Here is a 16,885-nt window from a genome sequence, read left to right as displayed (position 1 = left end):
CTCAACGGCAGCCCAGAAATGCATCCTTCATCTACCATACACTATGTAGTGTGGTGAAGGCTAAACTATATAATTGAAATGAGGTATTGTGGCGGCAATGATGACTATCATTTCATCTTAAAGATCACTACTACTCTAAAGAAGATAGTGGCAGTAATTCAAATCTTACAAGACGGGGGGCATTTTAATGAAAAACGCATTGACTACTCCTGGTCAGCACAACACACACTGCCTCTAATTGCCTCACACCAATCTTCTTCCGTGTTCCTTCAGTTCACTGCTCTCTATCACACGGTGGTGGTTGATGGAGATCACACTGCTCTTCTGTAATCATGCCTTACTACCATGTGACATGGTCAGATCAAACACTCACTGCCAACAGTTCTACCATCCAAGGACAAGTTCTCCTAAGTAATTCAGAATCACTTGCTGGGAGCAGTATGCTGCTAGGAAGTGGACATGATCAGGGCAAGCAGAGAGGATACGGTTAGTGAGTAGCTGAATGGGGTAGGTGGGTGTTGTGAGGGACTGGATGCAGAGAGGGATAGCTGTGGTGGTGGCAGGCAGCTAGGGAGGGTGGTGGCAGGCAGATAGGAAGGGTGGTGGCAGGCAGCTAGGGAGGGTGGTGGCAGGCAGCTAGGGAGGGTGGTGGCAGGCAGCTAGGGAGGGTGGTGGCAGGCAGCTAGGGAGGGTGGTGGCAGGCAGCTAGGGAGGGTGGTGGCAGGCAGCTAGGGAGGGTGGTGGCAGGCAGCTAGGGAGGCCCGTGGTAGGCAGCTAGGGAGGGTGGTGGCAGGCAGCTAGGGAGGGTGGTGGCAGGCAGCTAGGCAGGGTGGTGGCAGGCAGCTAGGGAGGCCCGTGGTAGGCAGCTAGGGAGGCCCGTGGTAGGCAGCTAGGGAGGCCCGTGGTAGGCAGCTAGGGAGGCCCGTGGTAGGCAGCTAGGGAGGGTGGTGGCAGGCAGCTAGGGAGGGTGGTGGCAGGCAGCTAGGGAGGGTGGTGGCAGGCAGCTAGGGAGGGTGGTGGCAGGCAGCTAGGGAGGGTGGTGGCAGGCAGCTAGGGAGGGTGGTGGCAGGCAGCTAGGGAGGGTGGTGGCAGGCAGCTAGGGAGGGTGGTGGCAAGCAGCTAGGGAGGGTGGTGGCAGGCAGCTAGGGAGGCCCGTGGCAGGCAGCTAGGGAAGCCCGTGGCAGGCAGCTAGGGAAGCCCGTGGCAGGCAGCTAGGGAAGCCCGTGGCAGGCAGCTAGGGAAGCCCGCGGCAGGCAGCTAGGGAGGCCCGCGGCAGGCAGCTAGGGAGGCCCGCGGCAGGCAGCTAGGGAGGCCCGCGGCAGGCAGCTAGGGAGTGTGGTGGCAGGCAGCTAGGGAGGGTGGTGGCAGGCAGCTAGGGAGGGTGGTGGCAGGCAGCTAGGAAGTCTATGGCAGGCAGCTTGGGAGGTCTGTGGCAGGCAGCTAGGGAGTATCACAACAAACAGTGGAGGGAGGGTCAAAGGGATACAAAGTTTTAAGACCCTTACCTGGTTCACATCCCCAGCTACACAATATGATCAACACAAAATAATCCAGGGGGTCTGGAAGCCAACTAATCTGGCTTGGCTGTCTTTAAAGACTATAAAGTCAAAGGGTACCCGGGTCACCACAGAACAGCCTCAAAACAGGGAACAACTACCAGTCTGACGACCACATGAATCCCTGAACCGACTCTAAATATATCCAAGGCTGGTCGACAAGATCCAAACCATCAAATAGTGAATTACCATCAAAAAAGACTTAGTGGTCAGCCATATCATCTGGCTGTCCACCTCGTGAATAGGCTGGTCCCTTGATCATCAAGACCAAATGCCACACAGTCAATTAATAGTATTGGATCTGGTCCACAGTTATCTATGAACCGCCTTCTGATAGCTAATCTTTGATGGTTGTGATAATAGTGAACAAACAGTGCAACATAAACAGATGTGGTCAGTTAAAATAGAAGTCTATGGCAGGCAGCTTGGGAGGCCTGTGGCAGGCAGCTTGGGAGGCCTGTGGCAGGCAGCTTGGGAGGCCTGTGGCAGGCAGCTTGGGAGGCCTGTGGCAGGCAGCTTGGGAGGCCTGTGGCAGGCAGCTAGGGAGGCCTGTGGCAGGCAGCTAGGGAGGCCTGTGGCAGGCAGCTAGGGAGGCCTGTGGCAGGCAGCTAGGGAGGGTGGTGGCAGGCAGCTAGGGAGGGTGGTGGCAGGCAGCTAGGGAGGGGGGTGGCAGGCAGCTAGGGAGGGTGGTGGCAGGCAGCTAGGGAGACCGGTGGTAGGCAGCTAGGGAGACGGGTGGTGGCAGGCATCTAGGGAGGGTGGTGGCAGGCATCTAGGGAGGGTGGTGGCAGGCAGCTAGGGAGGGTGGTGGCAGGCATCTAGGGAGGGTGGTGGCAGGCAGCTAGGGAGGGTGGTGGCAGGCAGCTAGGGAGGGTGGTGGCAGGCAGCTAGGGAGGGTGGTGGCAGGCAGCTAGGGAGGGTGGTGGCAGGCAGCTAGGGAGGGTGGTGGCAGACAGCTAGGGAGGGTGGTGTCAGGTAGCTAGGGAGGGTGGTTGCAGGCAGCTAGGGAGGGTGGTTGCAGGCAGCTAGGGAGGGTGGTTGCAGGCAGCTAGGGAGGGTGGTTGCAGGCAGAACCACTTCTGTGAGAATGAAAGTGGAAAGGTGGCTGCATTAGATGCACGACTGCTGGGAGGAAGCTGCTCTGAGTGAATGAGCTCTGTACCTTGAGCTTAGAGTGATGGTATATCCAGCGCAACGCTGCGGCAGTCAGGCTTGGCTTCTTGGCACCATAGGCCACCTCAAGAGCTCTCTCCACTAGCTCAACCCCTCGGAAATACTCCTCCTTCCAGTATCTGCAGACAGAAAAATAGAGTTAGGCCCATTGGGTCTAATAGTGTGGCTCAACCCAAACTGTTTTTGGCTACAGATAAATACATAAACCATGTTTTTCTTTTATAAACTAATCCACCTTTTCTTAAATATTCTGCAGATCCATCATTGCATAAGTATTCAATACGTTGCATAACTTTAACCTTCTCTATTGTTCAACAAGGCTCCATTTTTAGTTCCATTTCTTGTGCCCACTAACAACAAATATTGTACTATTCTAAAGTGCCCCTGTCCCCTTGTCTCGCTCTTCCTTTCTGCTGGGACAGCTCCTCCATTCTGTCCAAGTCTTTAACTCTAAACTTGTCTTTTCCTTCTGAAACTGCCTCTCACAGTGGACCATGTGATTACAGTCTTACAGAGGTTACTGCTTCTACCTAGTCTCATTCTTTACACCCTAAACCTCACCTTTACTCTTTCACCACTCTACTTAGCTCCACTTTCACAAACATGCCTGTTGCTTTCTCCTTACTGCAGGACAGTCCTGCCATCTTCCATCACACTCCACGGTTTTAATTTCACCCCTCCCCTCTCTTCTGCTCACTACAGCATCAGTGTGTGGTGAGGAGGTCCACACATGAAGTAGTAATTCAGTAAGATTTATTCAAACAGGTAACAAGTAGTATAACAGGTAGTTAAGTTTTGAAGGCGAGCCCCACCAGGAGCAGCCTGTCTGCTGCTCAGCCCATGCCCAACTGTCACTACACCTCTCTGTGTCCTAAAATTCCGAGGCTCATCACTCCAACATTCTATTGTATTCAGAGCACAGGCACTGGCTGAGCAGGTAGTGGAAAATACATTACAATACATATGCAGGATACTAAATATCCCTTTTCCTCTCAACAGAAGAACAAAAAGCAATCTATGATAAAATATAACGAGTGTGAACAAGGGACAGAAACAATGGAGTGACAGAGAGAACGTCCAGGAAAAAAGCAAACAAAGTAGAGCGAGGAGATATGTGGGAGAAGACAAAGAGGAGAAGGTAAAGTGTAAGAAAGCAAATGGAAAACCCAACCTCTAAATTAATGAAAAAGAAAGAAGGAGACTGTGAGACGCAAGAGAGGAAATACGAAATAGAAAGAGACGGACGTACAAAAGACAGCCCCCACACACACCCACTGGCCAAGCTGGCAAGCAAGGAAAGACAGATAAGGCACGACGGGAACAGCACAGAAGACATACCCAAGCAAGGAGAAAAGAAGGAAGAGTTTCCTCCAAAACAAGGGAGAACGAGAAGAACACTGCAGAAAGGGAAAGACTGAAGACCAAAGAAGAATAACATTGAAAGGTGTAAGGTCCATATTCCAAAGATGAAAAGGAAGAGAAATAGGAAATTTGAACTGGAGAAAACAGAGATGAAGCGAAGAGAAACAAACAGTATGACTATACTCCTCCCCATTTCCAAATAGACAATTCAATAAAGTATTATTGCAAATTAGCGTATTTAAAACAGCAATAACATCATAGAAAATAACATAGAAAGTAAATAACAGCCAATAGGACTAACACCCATGACTGCCCTATACCCTAAGTACAAAGGGTGAGTAACAATGTGAATGGAACTGTAACCCATGAGACGCCCCGAGTGAGGGTGACTGTGTAAATGTAAATGGGACTGTGACCCAAGAAACTGTACCCTGTGTAAGGAAAATTGTAAGTGTAAAAGGGAATGAGACTCATGAAACAGTGCCCTATATAAGGGTGAGAACCGTAAGTGGCCCGAGTAGGCACGTGTAAGAGGAAATGGGGTAAGGACAGATTGCCATTCCTATGTAGGGAAAAATGTAGTGTAAAATAGTACACAAGTAAAACGAACAATGAACCCCTTGAGGAGTGTACCCCGAGTCCATAAATGTAAAATGTATCCCATGTGGGCAAGAGGCTAGAGAGAATATAGGGCTAGTACCCATTGCCATCCCTGTGTACATAACATAAAAATGAAGAGCCAGGGTGAACCACCTTACAATCCCTTGGTGGATGAATATGGGCAAGTGCAATTCCATTGTACAATGTATGAAAAACCAAGGCGAGAGCTTAACTCAGCCAGCCCTCAGGTATGAGAGGCTCCTACTTCTGGGAGACTTGAACCTCCATTTTGATGAGGCCGCTGGTGTGGAGGCACAAGAAATACGGCAGGAACTAGCAGCACTCCAACTGACTTTGAAATCTGAACTGCCTACCCACTGCCATGGCCATCTTCTTGACCCGATTTTTGCAAATTGGGAGCTGCTGTCTATTGAACCCCCGACACCCGTGGTTTGATCTGATCCCTTTCTGATCTCATTTAAGGCGGCGGTACCAGTAATCAAAACACAGGGCAAGGTGGGAATCAAGGACAGATGCAGGAAATGGGCAAACTTCTGCACCAAGGCGTTCAATAAGGCCCTAGGCCAGGGCGGGCCTCCAGGGGGTCTGGGGTTAGAGTCAGCTTGTGAAGCTCTGGACAGGCGCATTACAGAGGCACTGGACAGCACTGCGCCCTGGTCGAGTAACGCACCAAGGAGACAGAGTAAATCTGCCCCATGGTTCGGTGCAGAACTCCGGGGTAAGAAATCGGAATGCAAATGCCTGGAGAGACACTGGAGGAGAAGCTTTTCTGAGAAAGACAGGAATGAATATAAAATTGGTCTTAAGGAATACCACGCCTTAATTAGAAAAACCCAGACGTCCTATTATAGCAGTAGGATACAGGGAGCAGACAACTCGGAGAAGGAGCTGTTCTCCGTTTTTAAAGAGATCTCTGACCTCTCCAGCACTGCTGCTCCTATGTCAGGGTCAGAGGAATCCTGCAATCAGGTGGCAGAGTTCTTTGCGCACAAGGTTGAGGATCTACTCCTCTTTCCCGGATACGGCCAGAGAAGGCTGCAGGGGAGGGGAGATTGCTACCACTGTAAAAGGCATGGAATGCCTCACGACCTTTAGTGTCCCTTCTCGGGAGGCCTTATGCACAATAGCTGGTAAAATCAAATCAGGCTCCCCTAAAGATCCTGCATCACCTAAAGTACTGAGAGGCAGTGTGGAGATTCTAGAGCCCTATATCGTACACTTACTAGAGCTCTCTTTTGACTCAGGGAAGGTACCAAAAACTTGGAAGGAGGCTGTGGTGCTCCCCTTGAAAAAAAAGCCTAATATCAGCATGGAGCAATTAGAGAACCTGCGCCCCATCTCACTCCTGCCGTACTTCGCCAAGATCGCAGAGAAGGCTGTTAATAATCAGCTGACAGCCCATATTGAGGCTCATAAGATGCTCCATCCCACCCAATCTGGTTTCCGTGCACTCCATTCAACAGAATCAGCGCTACTGCTATCCACAGAGACCTTACGGAAATGTGCGGACGAAGGCCAAACTGCGGCACTGATCCTGCTGGATCTTAGTGCTGCATTCGACACTGTAGCCCATCAGACGCTCCTACAGTGTCTAAAAAGGGGAGGCTTGATGGGTAAAGCATGGAAATGGCTGGAGTCCTTTCTGTGAGATCTCAGTTTCCAAGTGGCGCAGGGACCCTTCCGGTCCAAAGACATCAGCCTGAAACAGTGGGTACCACAAGGGTCCAGTCTTAGCCCAACCCTTTTTAATTTGTATGTTGCACCAGTAGCAGAGATCACGGAAAAATTCAGAGTTGAAGTCGTGTCCTATGCAGACGACACACAACTGGTTGTGGGTTTGACACAGCCAGAGGAGCAGGTCACGAGCAACTTCAGTTCTTGTCTGCAGGAACTGGCGGCTTGGATGGCAAATAATTGCCTCAAATTGAATGGAAATAAGACGGCGGTATTGATTGTGGGGAAGACTCCTTTGGTGTGGACCTCGGCATGGTGGCCTCCAGCGCTGGGCCCTCTACCCACTCCCAGCGATCAATTGAGGAACTTGGAGATATGGCTTGATACTAAAATCTCGTTTGAGCACCATACAAAACGGGTGGCAGGCAACTGCTTTGGCATCCTGAGGGTTCTCAGGAAGACATTGGACCTACTGCCATTGACAGCCAGGAAAACCATGGTCCATGCCTTAACATCAAGGCTGGACTATGGGAATGTCCTCCATTTGGGAGCCAACGCTAAGTGCACTCAGAGGCTGCAGCGCATACAAAATGCGGCTGCCTGCCTGTTCTTGATGCTGCCCAAGAGAGCTCCTTCTAAGAGAGCACTGAAAACTCTACATTGGCTTCCGATCAGAGAAAGTTATTTAAAGCCCTCTGTATTGTCCACCGAATTTTACAGGGGAGAGGGCCTACCTATCTCCATAACCTGTTAACCCCGTACCACCCTACCAGACAGCTGAGATCTAGCGGGACGGGGTAGGTTCAGGTTCCGAAATTCAGAAGAGTGAGAATGGGAGGGCATTCCTTTCGTGTTTTGGCAGCTCAACAGTGGAAAAGACTTCCTCTGAGCCTCCGGTAGGAGACATCAGAGCTTGTATTCCGCAAAGAGCTGAAAACTCACTTGTTTCCCAAAGATTAGGGCGGGGCCAGATTCTGGTCGGGTGGGAAGAAACAGCAGTTGAGAGGCTCTGGCTATTGCCGTTCTACAGCGCGGGGACACACTAGTACAGTGTAACCAGGCGCTTTACAAATTCAATTATATATATATATATATATATATATATATATATATATATATATATATATATATATTCCAAGGATAATCCGGCAGCAAGGCAGGCACAGCTCGTCTTGAAAACGCGGACCCAAATATTGTGCAAGGTGGTTTATTCGGTGTTAGTGCTCCCAGCCATCATGACGCGTTTCGCGCTACACAGAGCGCTTGATCACATGACATAGATAGGTTGTCGGCCTTGGTTTAAATACATTGCTGACGTTACAGGTCTTGGCCTACATGTTGCATAAACATAGAAAAAATCCTGGTTTGTGAACTACAAATTCGTTTTGTTTTATCAGTTCATTTTAAATACAAATAGTACTATGAATATATGTTTGGCCAATTAAAATCAATTCAAACCTGTGTACTAGCATAAAAACATACAATGCCTGATTTTCGTGAAGGTGAGAAAAAGAAAATAAACATGAATTAAATAAATCAATTCATTATTGTTAAATCTCAGTGCAGCTTAAATCCTGATGTTTGTGCTAAATCAATGAAATCAAAATATAGGTGCATATTTTCCTTAAATCCCTGGGTATGTTTCTGGGTGGATCAGTATGGAGCCCCATACGCTTGAAATGTCCAATGATTACAAATCCCAAAGGGACGGAGATAAAGTGCAAACGGTCACAAAAAATAATCGCGTAAAGAGCCACTTGTATGGGGAAAAAAATGATGTTATTGAAATACCATAGTGGTAACTGGCCACGATTTATGTGCAAAACAATGCATATCATATATGGATCTAGAAATTCATATCAATAAATAAATTTCAATCTGTAAATTGTCAACCATCAACAGCAATAAATAAATAAATATACATTAGCAAATCAATTAATTATTACACCCATAAAAACCTTAAATGGTATATAAAGGCTAAAATTGATTTATAATTTAAGTATATCTAAAAATGACCATCACAGTAAATTTCATTGCTAAAAGTTGGCATTACAAAACAGATTAAAAAGTCTTCATCAGAATAAATAAGTATCTAAAATCCATAAAACATGCTAATTGATAATGCAAATAAGATAAATCCTATGCCATTAGTACCTCAGGTGAACCCACTATAAACATGTGTAAAGATCTTCGGTAATGTTAAGACCTGAAGGATGCTTGGTATTAAGCGCAAGTATATAATGAGTCTCAAGGCGGCAAAGTTTGGCCTCTCTGTTGCCACCTCGTCTACTTGCTGGTACGCAGTCTATTGCATAGTACCTGAGTTTGTTGCTCTTAGAGTCATGCTTAGCTTTAAAATGTCTTGCGACAGGGTAGGTATTGTCTTGATTGTCAATTGCTCTTAAATGTTGAAGGATTCTTTTATGTACGGGATGTTTGGTACTTCCGACATAGAGCAGTTCGCAAGGACATATCAAGACATAGACGGCGTATTCAGTTTTACATGTTAACACCTGGTCTATTTTGTGTTCCCTCCTGTCAAATGGCGAGAGGTAGCAGGATTTGTTAACTGCTTGTTGGCAGGCCTTGCATACCTTACAATTAAAAAAGCCTGTATGTGTTTGACACCATACTGTTGACTAAGACTTCTGGGCTGGTTTTTACAAGCTTGTCACTCATAGACTGCCCCCTGCTGTAAGTGATGGAAGGTCTTTTTGGGAGATCACCCCCTATCACAGGGTCACTGAGGACTAGTGGCCAATTCTTGCTGATGATAGATTGGATTTGTTTAAATTGTGCGCTGTACTGCACAATTATCCTGAATTCAGGTGGCCTGGTGACTATGGGTTCCCCTTCAAGCGGCAACTTAGTGTGTCCTGACAACAGTTCGGATCTATCTCTTTGTGCAGTTTTTAGTATAGCTGCATCTATGATTTTATTAGAGTACCCCCTCTGTAAAAATCTGTTTTTGCTCTCTCTTTGGGCGTCTTTCAGGTCACTTTCCCTACTGTGAATCCTCTTGAGCCTTAGCATCTCCCCATACGGGATGCTGTTCACTAGGTGTTTGATATGTGAACTTCTGGCATGTAGGGTAGAGTTCCCGGCGGTGGATTTGCGGTGCAATCTGGTCTCTAGTTTGTTGTGTTCAACAAAGACTTCTGTGTCTAGAAATGTAATGGATGTATTGCTTATGGTGGCAGTGAATTGGAGGTTCAAGTTGTTGTTATTGATGTTTGTTATAAATGCTTCTGCTGATATTGCATCACCCCTCCACACAATAAACAGGTCATCAATAAAGCGCAACCAGGTTACCATCCTGTTTTGCATTGTCTCTGCATGTTCCACCATGAGGACCAGCTCCTCCCAATAGCCCATGTGCAAGCACGCTTAGCTAGGAGAGAAGCTGGCCCCCATGGCAACACCCTGTAGCTGCCTATACATCATATTGTTGAACATAAAAACATTACTGTTTAGACAAAACTTCGCCATGTCCACCAACATATTGTTATGCTCTGTCATGTTTGGTTGTGCTCTCTGCAGGTAGAAGTTCATTGCATTAAGGCCGTCTGAATGTATGATACTTGTGTATAGTGAACACACGCCCAGTGCAATTAATAAGTAGTCTTGTTTCCATGCTAGGTTTTGGATTTTTAACAAAAAATCACTAGTATCACTTATGTATGACGGCAGTTTCTTTACTTCCTACTGCAGGAAGAAATCCACATATTGTGACATGTGCTCAGTGCAACTGTTTCTGGCTGAAATAATCGGACGCCCAGGAGGGTTTAGAGGGTCCTTATGCAGTTTGGGCAAAAAGTACATTGTCGGCACAATGGGATGGTCATTTTTAAGGAACTTGTGCTCAGATTTGGTGATTAGGCCTTTCAATTTCCAATTGGATAATTTTTTGTGACAGTCCGTGTATACAGCTTTCAACTCTAATCCAGTGAATTTTGTATAACAAGTTCTATCATTAAGCTGCAAGAGGGCTTCTTTTAGATACATTTCTCTGTGCATCAGCACAATGTTTCCTCCTTTATCAGAAGCGCAAATTATAAGATTGCGATTCTTTTGCAGCTTGACCATCAAAGCTCTATACTCCGCCATCTGTTTGTTGTACATATGTTTGCCCCTGTGAATTTTGATGTTTAGATCCTTCAACTGGTTGGTTACTTTGTCATGGAACAAGTCTATAGAGTCTTTGAGCATGACTGGATTGAAAGTTGACTTGGCTTTAAATTTGGTAGGAGGTTTTCTGAGCCCTGCCGGGTAGACGGTGAGCCCCGAGGTTCCTGCTACAGATTGTGTATGCACCTCCCCACTCTCGTTGTATGAGCCCGATTGCCACATTTCATCAAGCTCCTCCATTAGATCAGCTGTTTGCGAACAAGCTGTATTTACAACAGTGGTGTCACTGGATAATATAGTTTGTGTGTCTTCCTGTTTATTGAGAACAAAGTACTTTTTCAACTTCAATTTTCTTGTACTCTTGAAGACATCCAGTCTGGTGTGGACGTAGTTGAAATCCCTCCTCGGGAAAAATGATAGACCCAGGCTCAGTATTTCCTTTTCCCTGTGACTCAACTCAATATTTGCCAGGTTTACCACAGTCTTATCCAAGTCAATGGGAATTATTTGTTCTTGTTCCAACCTCCTCTCTTTTTGGGAGTTCCACCTGTGTTTGTTGGCCTTCCTCCACTCTCTGCGTTTCCGGTTCTTTGAGCGGTGTAGTTCTGTTGTTTTGTCCGAGGCCTTAGCGTTTGCCTTCTGTCCTCGCAAAAAATCTCCAGCTCCTCATCCAGTGTATTCTTTGGGCCTGCCGCTCTTGCATTGTCTGCCCTTTCTTGATCGCTATCCGGTTCAGAGCTGTTCTCAGAGTTGGTTGAAACAGTTTCCTCATTTATCGGTCTGGTTGTTGTTGGTTTCACTGTGGGCTGTTTTTTGGCTTGCCTGGATTTCCTTATCGCTTCATATTTTCTAGAAAAGGTAAAAATGTGTCCAGTTTCAAAATCGGTTTTGTCACGAAAGAATTTGTATGTTTTTCTGTTTTTAATAATTTCCTCCTCCTTTTTTAGCCTCATACACATTTCTTTCCTGAGTTTATTGGCTTCATCTTCCTCCTTTAATGCATCTATTTCCTCATTGATTTTATTTATTTCTTCAAGTAATTCAGTTCTGTCCAGTTCGGCATGTTTTATGAGTATGTGCATTAATTTCTTGGAAGACTCTAAATTGCAGTCAGCCCATTCACGCACTAGAGCAGGGTTTGGTTTCTCATAGCTGGGCGCCAGGAGTATGCGGAGTCCACGAGGGACCCTATCCACGTCTAAATACATTTTTAAAGACCTGGCCTCCCAACATTTGCTCTGCTCCGGGCGGCTCTTCTTCTCTAGGATTTTAAACTTGTCCTTCAATGTAGTATTGGGTTCATTAGTTTTGCCGGTTGCACTGGTCTCCTTAGTTGGTGCTGTTTTCTTTTCGTCAAACATCAGTAGTGCCGCACTCTCCCTTTCTTGAACTGTGTCCGATGACATTTTTAAGGGAGACACCAGTAATTACACCAATTGTTGGACTCCGGGAGTGCGAGCGTTTAAGGCTTTTTCTTTTCGCTCCGTTCACTCGCTAGGTCACAAGCACACCTCTCACCCCTTAATCGTCCTTTACATTCACGCACACGTACCTCAGGCGGACTGCAGGAAAGGCTGTCTCCTCCGATTCAGTCGTGTCCCGATCTGTCTTCCGGCACCTCGTGTGAGATTTACGGTCAGAAGGGGGTTCTGCAGTCTTCTCTCCTTCCGGAGCCTCTGGCGGTTTTCGCAAGAAAACGTGTCTCTTGAGTTAAGCTGCAGTCCAAGTTGAGAGGGGGTCCGTAAAAAGCCGACAAGAGACTTCACTCAGCTTTCAATATTCCAAGGATAATCCGGCAGCAAGGCAGGCACAGCTCGTCTTGAAAACACGGACCCAAATTTTGTGCAAGGTGGTTTATTCTGTGTTAGTGCTCCCAGCCATCATGACGCGTTTCGCGCTACACAGAGCGCTTGATCACATGACACAGATAGGTTGTCGGCATTGGTTTAAATACATTGCTGACGTTACAGGTCTTGGCCTACATATTGCATAAACATAGAAAAGATCCTGGTTTGTGAACTACAAATTTGTTTTGTTTTATCAGTTCATTTTAAATACAAATAGTACTATGAATATATGTTTGGCCAATTAAAATCAATTCAAACCTGTGTACTAGCATAAAAACATACAATGCCTGATTTTCGTGAAGGTGAGAAAAAGAAAATAAACGTGAATTAAATAAATAAATTCATTATTGTTAAATCTCAGTGCGGCTTAAATCCTGATGTTTGTGCTAAATCAATGAAATCAAAATATAGCAGCATATTTTCCTTAAATCCCTTGGTATGTTTCTGGGTGGATCAGTATGGAGCCCCATACGCTTGAAATGTCCAATGATTACAAATCCCAAAGGGACGGAGATAAAGTGCAAACGGTCACAAAAAATAATCGCGTAGAGCCACTTGTATGGGGAAAAAAAAATTATGTCATTGAAATACCACAGTGGTAACTGGCCACGATTTATGTGCAAAACAACGCATATCATATATGGATCTAGAAATTCATATCAATAAATACATTTCAATCTGTAAATTGTCAACCATCAACAGCAATAAATAAATAAATATACATTAGCAAATCAATTAATTATTTCACCCATAAAAACCTTAAATGGTATATAAAGGCTAAAATTTATTTATAATTTAAGTATATCTAAAAATGACCATCACAGTAAATTTCATTGCTAAAAGTTGGCATTACAAAACAGATTAAAAAGTGTTCATCAGAATAAATAAGTATCTAAAATCCATAAAATATGCTACTTGATAATGCAAATAAGGTAAATCCTATGCCATTAGTACCTCAGGTGAACCCACTATAAACAAGTGTAAAGATCTTCGGTAATGTTAAGACCTGAAGGCAAAGATGGATATGGAACAACCATACCAAAGCATAAAAAATGCATTAAAAAACGAATCGCAATAACAATAAACTGATAACTGTTAAATTATTGGGGAGTGCGTGTCACCATGGTCCAATGATACCCATATTATAAGATAGTGACAATACAAGCTTGGAACTGAAGACAATGACTTGAAAAATTCCCCATGCACAGTCCGCTAGAATAAAACGTGCATTGAAAATGCGGTTGTCATCCACATGCACAGTAAGTACAGTTGTAAAACAGACATATGTTGTCCAGAAATCGAAGGTTTACCAAATGGACGCAGAAAAGCAAAGGCAGAAAGTACTCACAGAATTGACCACACATATGTGAGAGTATTTTGTACGTGTTCTGTGTGGGTCGAGGAATAACCTCAGTCATAGACGCGCTCCAGTAGTGAAGAGGGAGTGTAGCTCTGACACAGCGTTGCAACAGAGGGAAAAGCAAAGGAGATTTCCAACCAGGATCTGGATGTTGCGTGCAACCGCCAACCACACGATGGCGGCACGCACGATACGTAGCGCGGGATAGCTCCCTGCGCGCTTGTGCACCAAACTTTGCCACTGAGTTGCACAGCCATAAGCAGATGAAAGGAATGTTGTCACAGAGAATTCTCGTGAAGTCCTGCATGTCACAAAGGGTCCCTCAGCAACACCGCGCAACGCCAATCAAAAGGTAAGAACAGTAAAATCCCTTTGAAATTCGAAAATTAGAGGGCAACTGCTAGACTGTTTAACCGGCACAACTGATGTCTCTAAACTGTGGTTGCTGACTGAAGAAAAAAAACTTACCACAGCGTTTGACTACTACATGCGGCCCGAACAGCTGTCAGTAAGGAGCCCGCATTAGGCAAGATAAAAGCTGAACAGGTCTCAGTGAAAGCAACAATGTGATCCGCATAAATAAAACACAAGTCCATGCCATGAAAAACAAAAAGTCACTCACAAATTCTCAATAAGAGACACCCAATTGTGCAGAACAAAATGTAGAATAACGCTGGTTCTAATCTTGAGGTGACACAAAAACGCATGACCATCTGTTGGAACAGCTTTGAAGTTCACTGACCTCCAACAACACCTTTTTGGCTCTTTGGAGCTACGAGACACCCACACACTGAAGCACCATGATGGCAGGTTGTAGCTAGATGTAAATACTAGATTGTAAACTGGATTAAATTGCGCTGCGTCCGTTGCTGTGGAAGAGTGTCTGAAAAAATAATTCTTCCCATACTTGCTGACAAACAATATGTTGGTGAGTTTGATGACAGAATCACTGCTTGTAGTTAAATTCAAAGTCCAAAGAAAGGGATCCAGATGAGCACCGCAAGCCAGGGTTAGGGCTGTCCGGTGGTGAGGACACTGGTGGGGCTGAACGGCGAAATACTTAATCTTACTTGTGTTGTCTTCTTTTTTTAGGTCTGGCTTGTGTTAGCAGCGCGAAGAGCTGCATCCAGCGAAAGATCTTATGTTGTGCACTTGCCGGGAATGTTGGACAGGGGAAGGGTACGAGCTTTCCCTCGGCGATCTCATCTCTAGGCCGCGCACGCCCAGCCAGGCGCCCTGCACATCTCCTGTTCAACATTCACCGCAAGTCAGCATCTCGCGTCTCTCAATCGTGCGCGCACACACACACAGCCACACTCCCGCACACACACACACACAAACATGTACACGCACACACACTGCATACGCACACTGCATACACATACGCGCACACACAGGCACGCACACACTGCATACACATACGCGCACACACACACACACACACACACACGCCCACAGCTACCCCCCCCACCCCACCCACTCACCTGGCTCTTTCCGCGTGTCCCTCTCTCCCTCGGCAGGCAGCGGGTCAGTCTCGGTATGGGAGCCCCGCAGCGCTGGTCTTCACCCGGGCCCCCTCCTGGGACCCAGGACTTTATCTGCCAGCGCTGGGGCTCCCTCTTCATTACAAATAGCACACATGCGCTGGCAGCCCCCGCCCTCTCAGTCACAGCCCGGTTTCAGTTTCGCTGTCTTCCGTGCTGCTGTGTAAAACCCAAAGGATAAGAAGGGAGAGGAATGGGAAGAAGAGAATTGAGAGAATTGAGTGAGAGAAAGTGAGAGAAGACGGAAATAGAGACTGTCTTTCTGTCTGTTCAGTAATATGTTCCTGGTTTAAATAATAACCTTCCTTTTCTTCTTGTCTCACATCATCAAAGTTTTTCTCTTTGAAATTGGAGACTTACTTCTGCTTTGTGAATTAACTCTACTTCCGCCGCAGGTGGCCACAACTTAGTTCATCCTTCGAGGGAGCGGCTTGTATAGTTTTTCACCAAGCTCACATCTAAAAGATGGAGAAGTTACCAAACTGGTGACGACATTTTTGAGGCAGTAAGCATGTTTCACATGGTTGGAATGGCCATTGCTCCCTTTGGGAGAGGCTTTAACTTTTAGGGTGAAACGCATTGGTTGACCTGTTACAGGGCTAGGACACTGAACACTATGTGCTAATTTCTTACCCGATAAGAACTGGAAATATAATCCTTGACCCACCACAACATGGGGTACTTCATGCCTATGCTGTAGGAATGAAGTAACAATGGCTTCTACCATGAATATTAATCAGATGGTCCTTTGGCAAGGAAACAATAGAGGTAAAAGGGACAGAAAATCGGAATCTTAAGCCCAACAATGAAAGGGCAATAGGTGGCTCTTGAAGTAACATACCCAATCCTATCAGGAGTGAGTGCTCCTGAAAGTGGGTGGAATGAAAAATCTACTTCTGAGGGACATTGGGACTGAAGTATACAAACAGGGATGGACAGAATGCTCAAATCAATATCAGACACTGATAATTACTCAGGGCTGCATCACAGTCAATTGTTATTTTGCACACCAAGCCACACCAGCTTAGACCCAGCCATATGCAAATTGCGATTCTCCTATTACCATGACCAGAGAATCTGGATTTCATTAAAGACACGGAGGCTAACATTATGCACACAACTTTTAATGCAGTTCCAAGCATAGCTGCATATGTCACAAAGCAAAGTTCCAACTTAGAATACAAAGAACCAACAATAGCAAGTATCACTAGGCAATCAGCCTCTTTTAAATGTGGTGACAAAGGAAAGGAAAAGTCCAATAAACTCCAGAATAACATCAAAATTGAAGAAAGAATACATGGAAAACATCATCCATCCATGACTGATCCAAAAGATGGAAAATTCATCCAGAAAGATTATCTGTAAAGAAAAGAAAAGATGTTAATAAATCCTAACATTATGAAAGCACAATTCTGCGAAAGGAAAGAATGTCAGCAAAAAATAAATAAGCATATAACCAACTTTTCCTGTAAAGAAAAGAGCATATAAAATCATCTAGTCAACCACCCAGGGAAAGGGTGGGAGGGATAATGTTAGCCTCCGTGTCTTTAATGAAATCCAGATTCTCTGGGCATGGTAATAGGAGAATCGCAATTTCATTACAAGACCGGAGGCTACCAT

General features: G+C 45.7%; 1 protein-coding gene across 1 annotated transcript in view; it reads right to left on the bottom strand.

The window, feature by feature from the left end:
• The window catches only part of LOC147710829 (aflatoxin B1 aldehyde reductase member 2-like), a 273,557-nt gene that overhangs the window by 57,845 nt on the left and 198,827 nt on the right, over positions 1-16,885 (bottom strand). The window contains exon 6 of the mRNA XM_086921575.1: positions 2,719-2,848. Within this exon, the coding sequence (XP_086777701.1) occupies positions 2,719-2,848 (130 nt within the window). The remainder of the gene's footprint in view (positions 1-2,718; positions 2,849-16,885) is intronic.

The sequence above is a fragment of the Lissotriton vulgaris genome, chromosome 5 (assembly GCF_964263255.1).
Source record: "Lissotriton vulgaris chromosome 5, aLisVul1.2, whole genome shotgun sequence".
Taxonomy (NCBI): domain Eukaryota; kingdom Metazoa; phylum Chordata; class Amphibia; order Caudata; family Salamandridae; genus Lissotriton; species Lissotriton vulgaris.
Note: the sequence above shows the minus strand (reverse complement) of the source record. Positions and strands in the feature narration are given on the sequence as shown.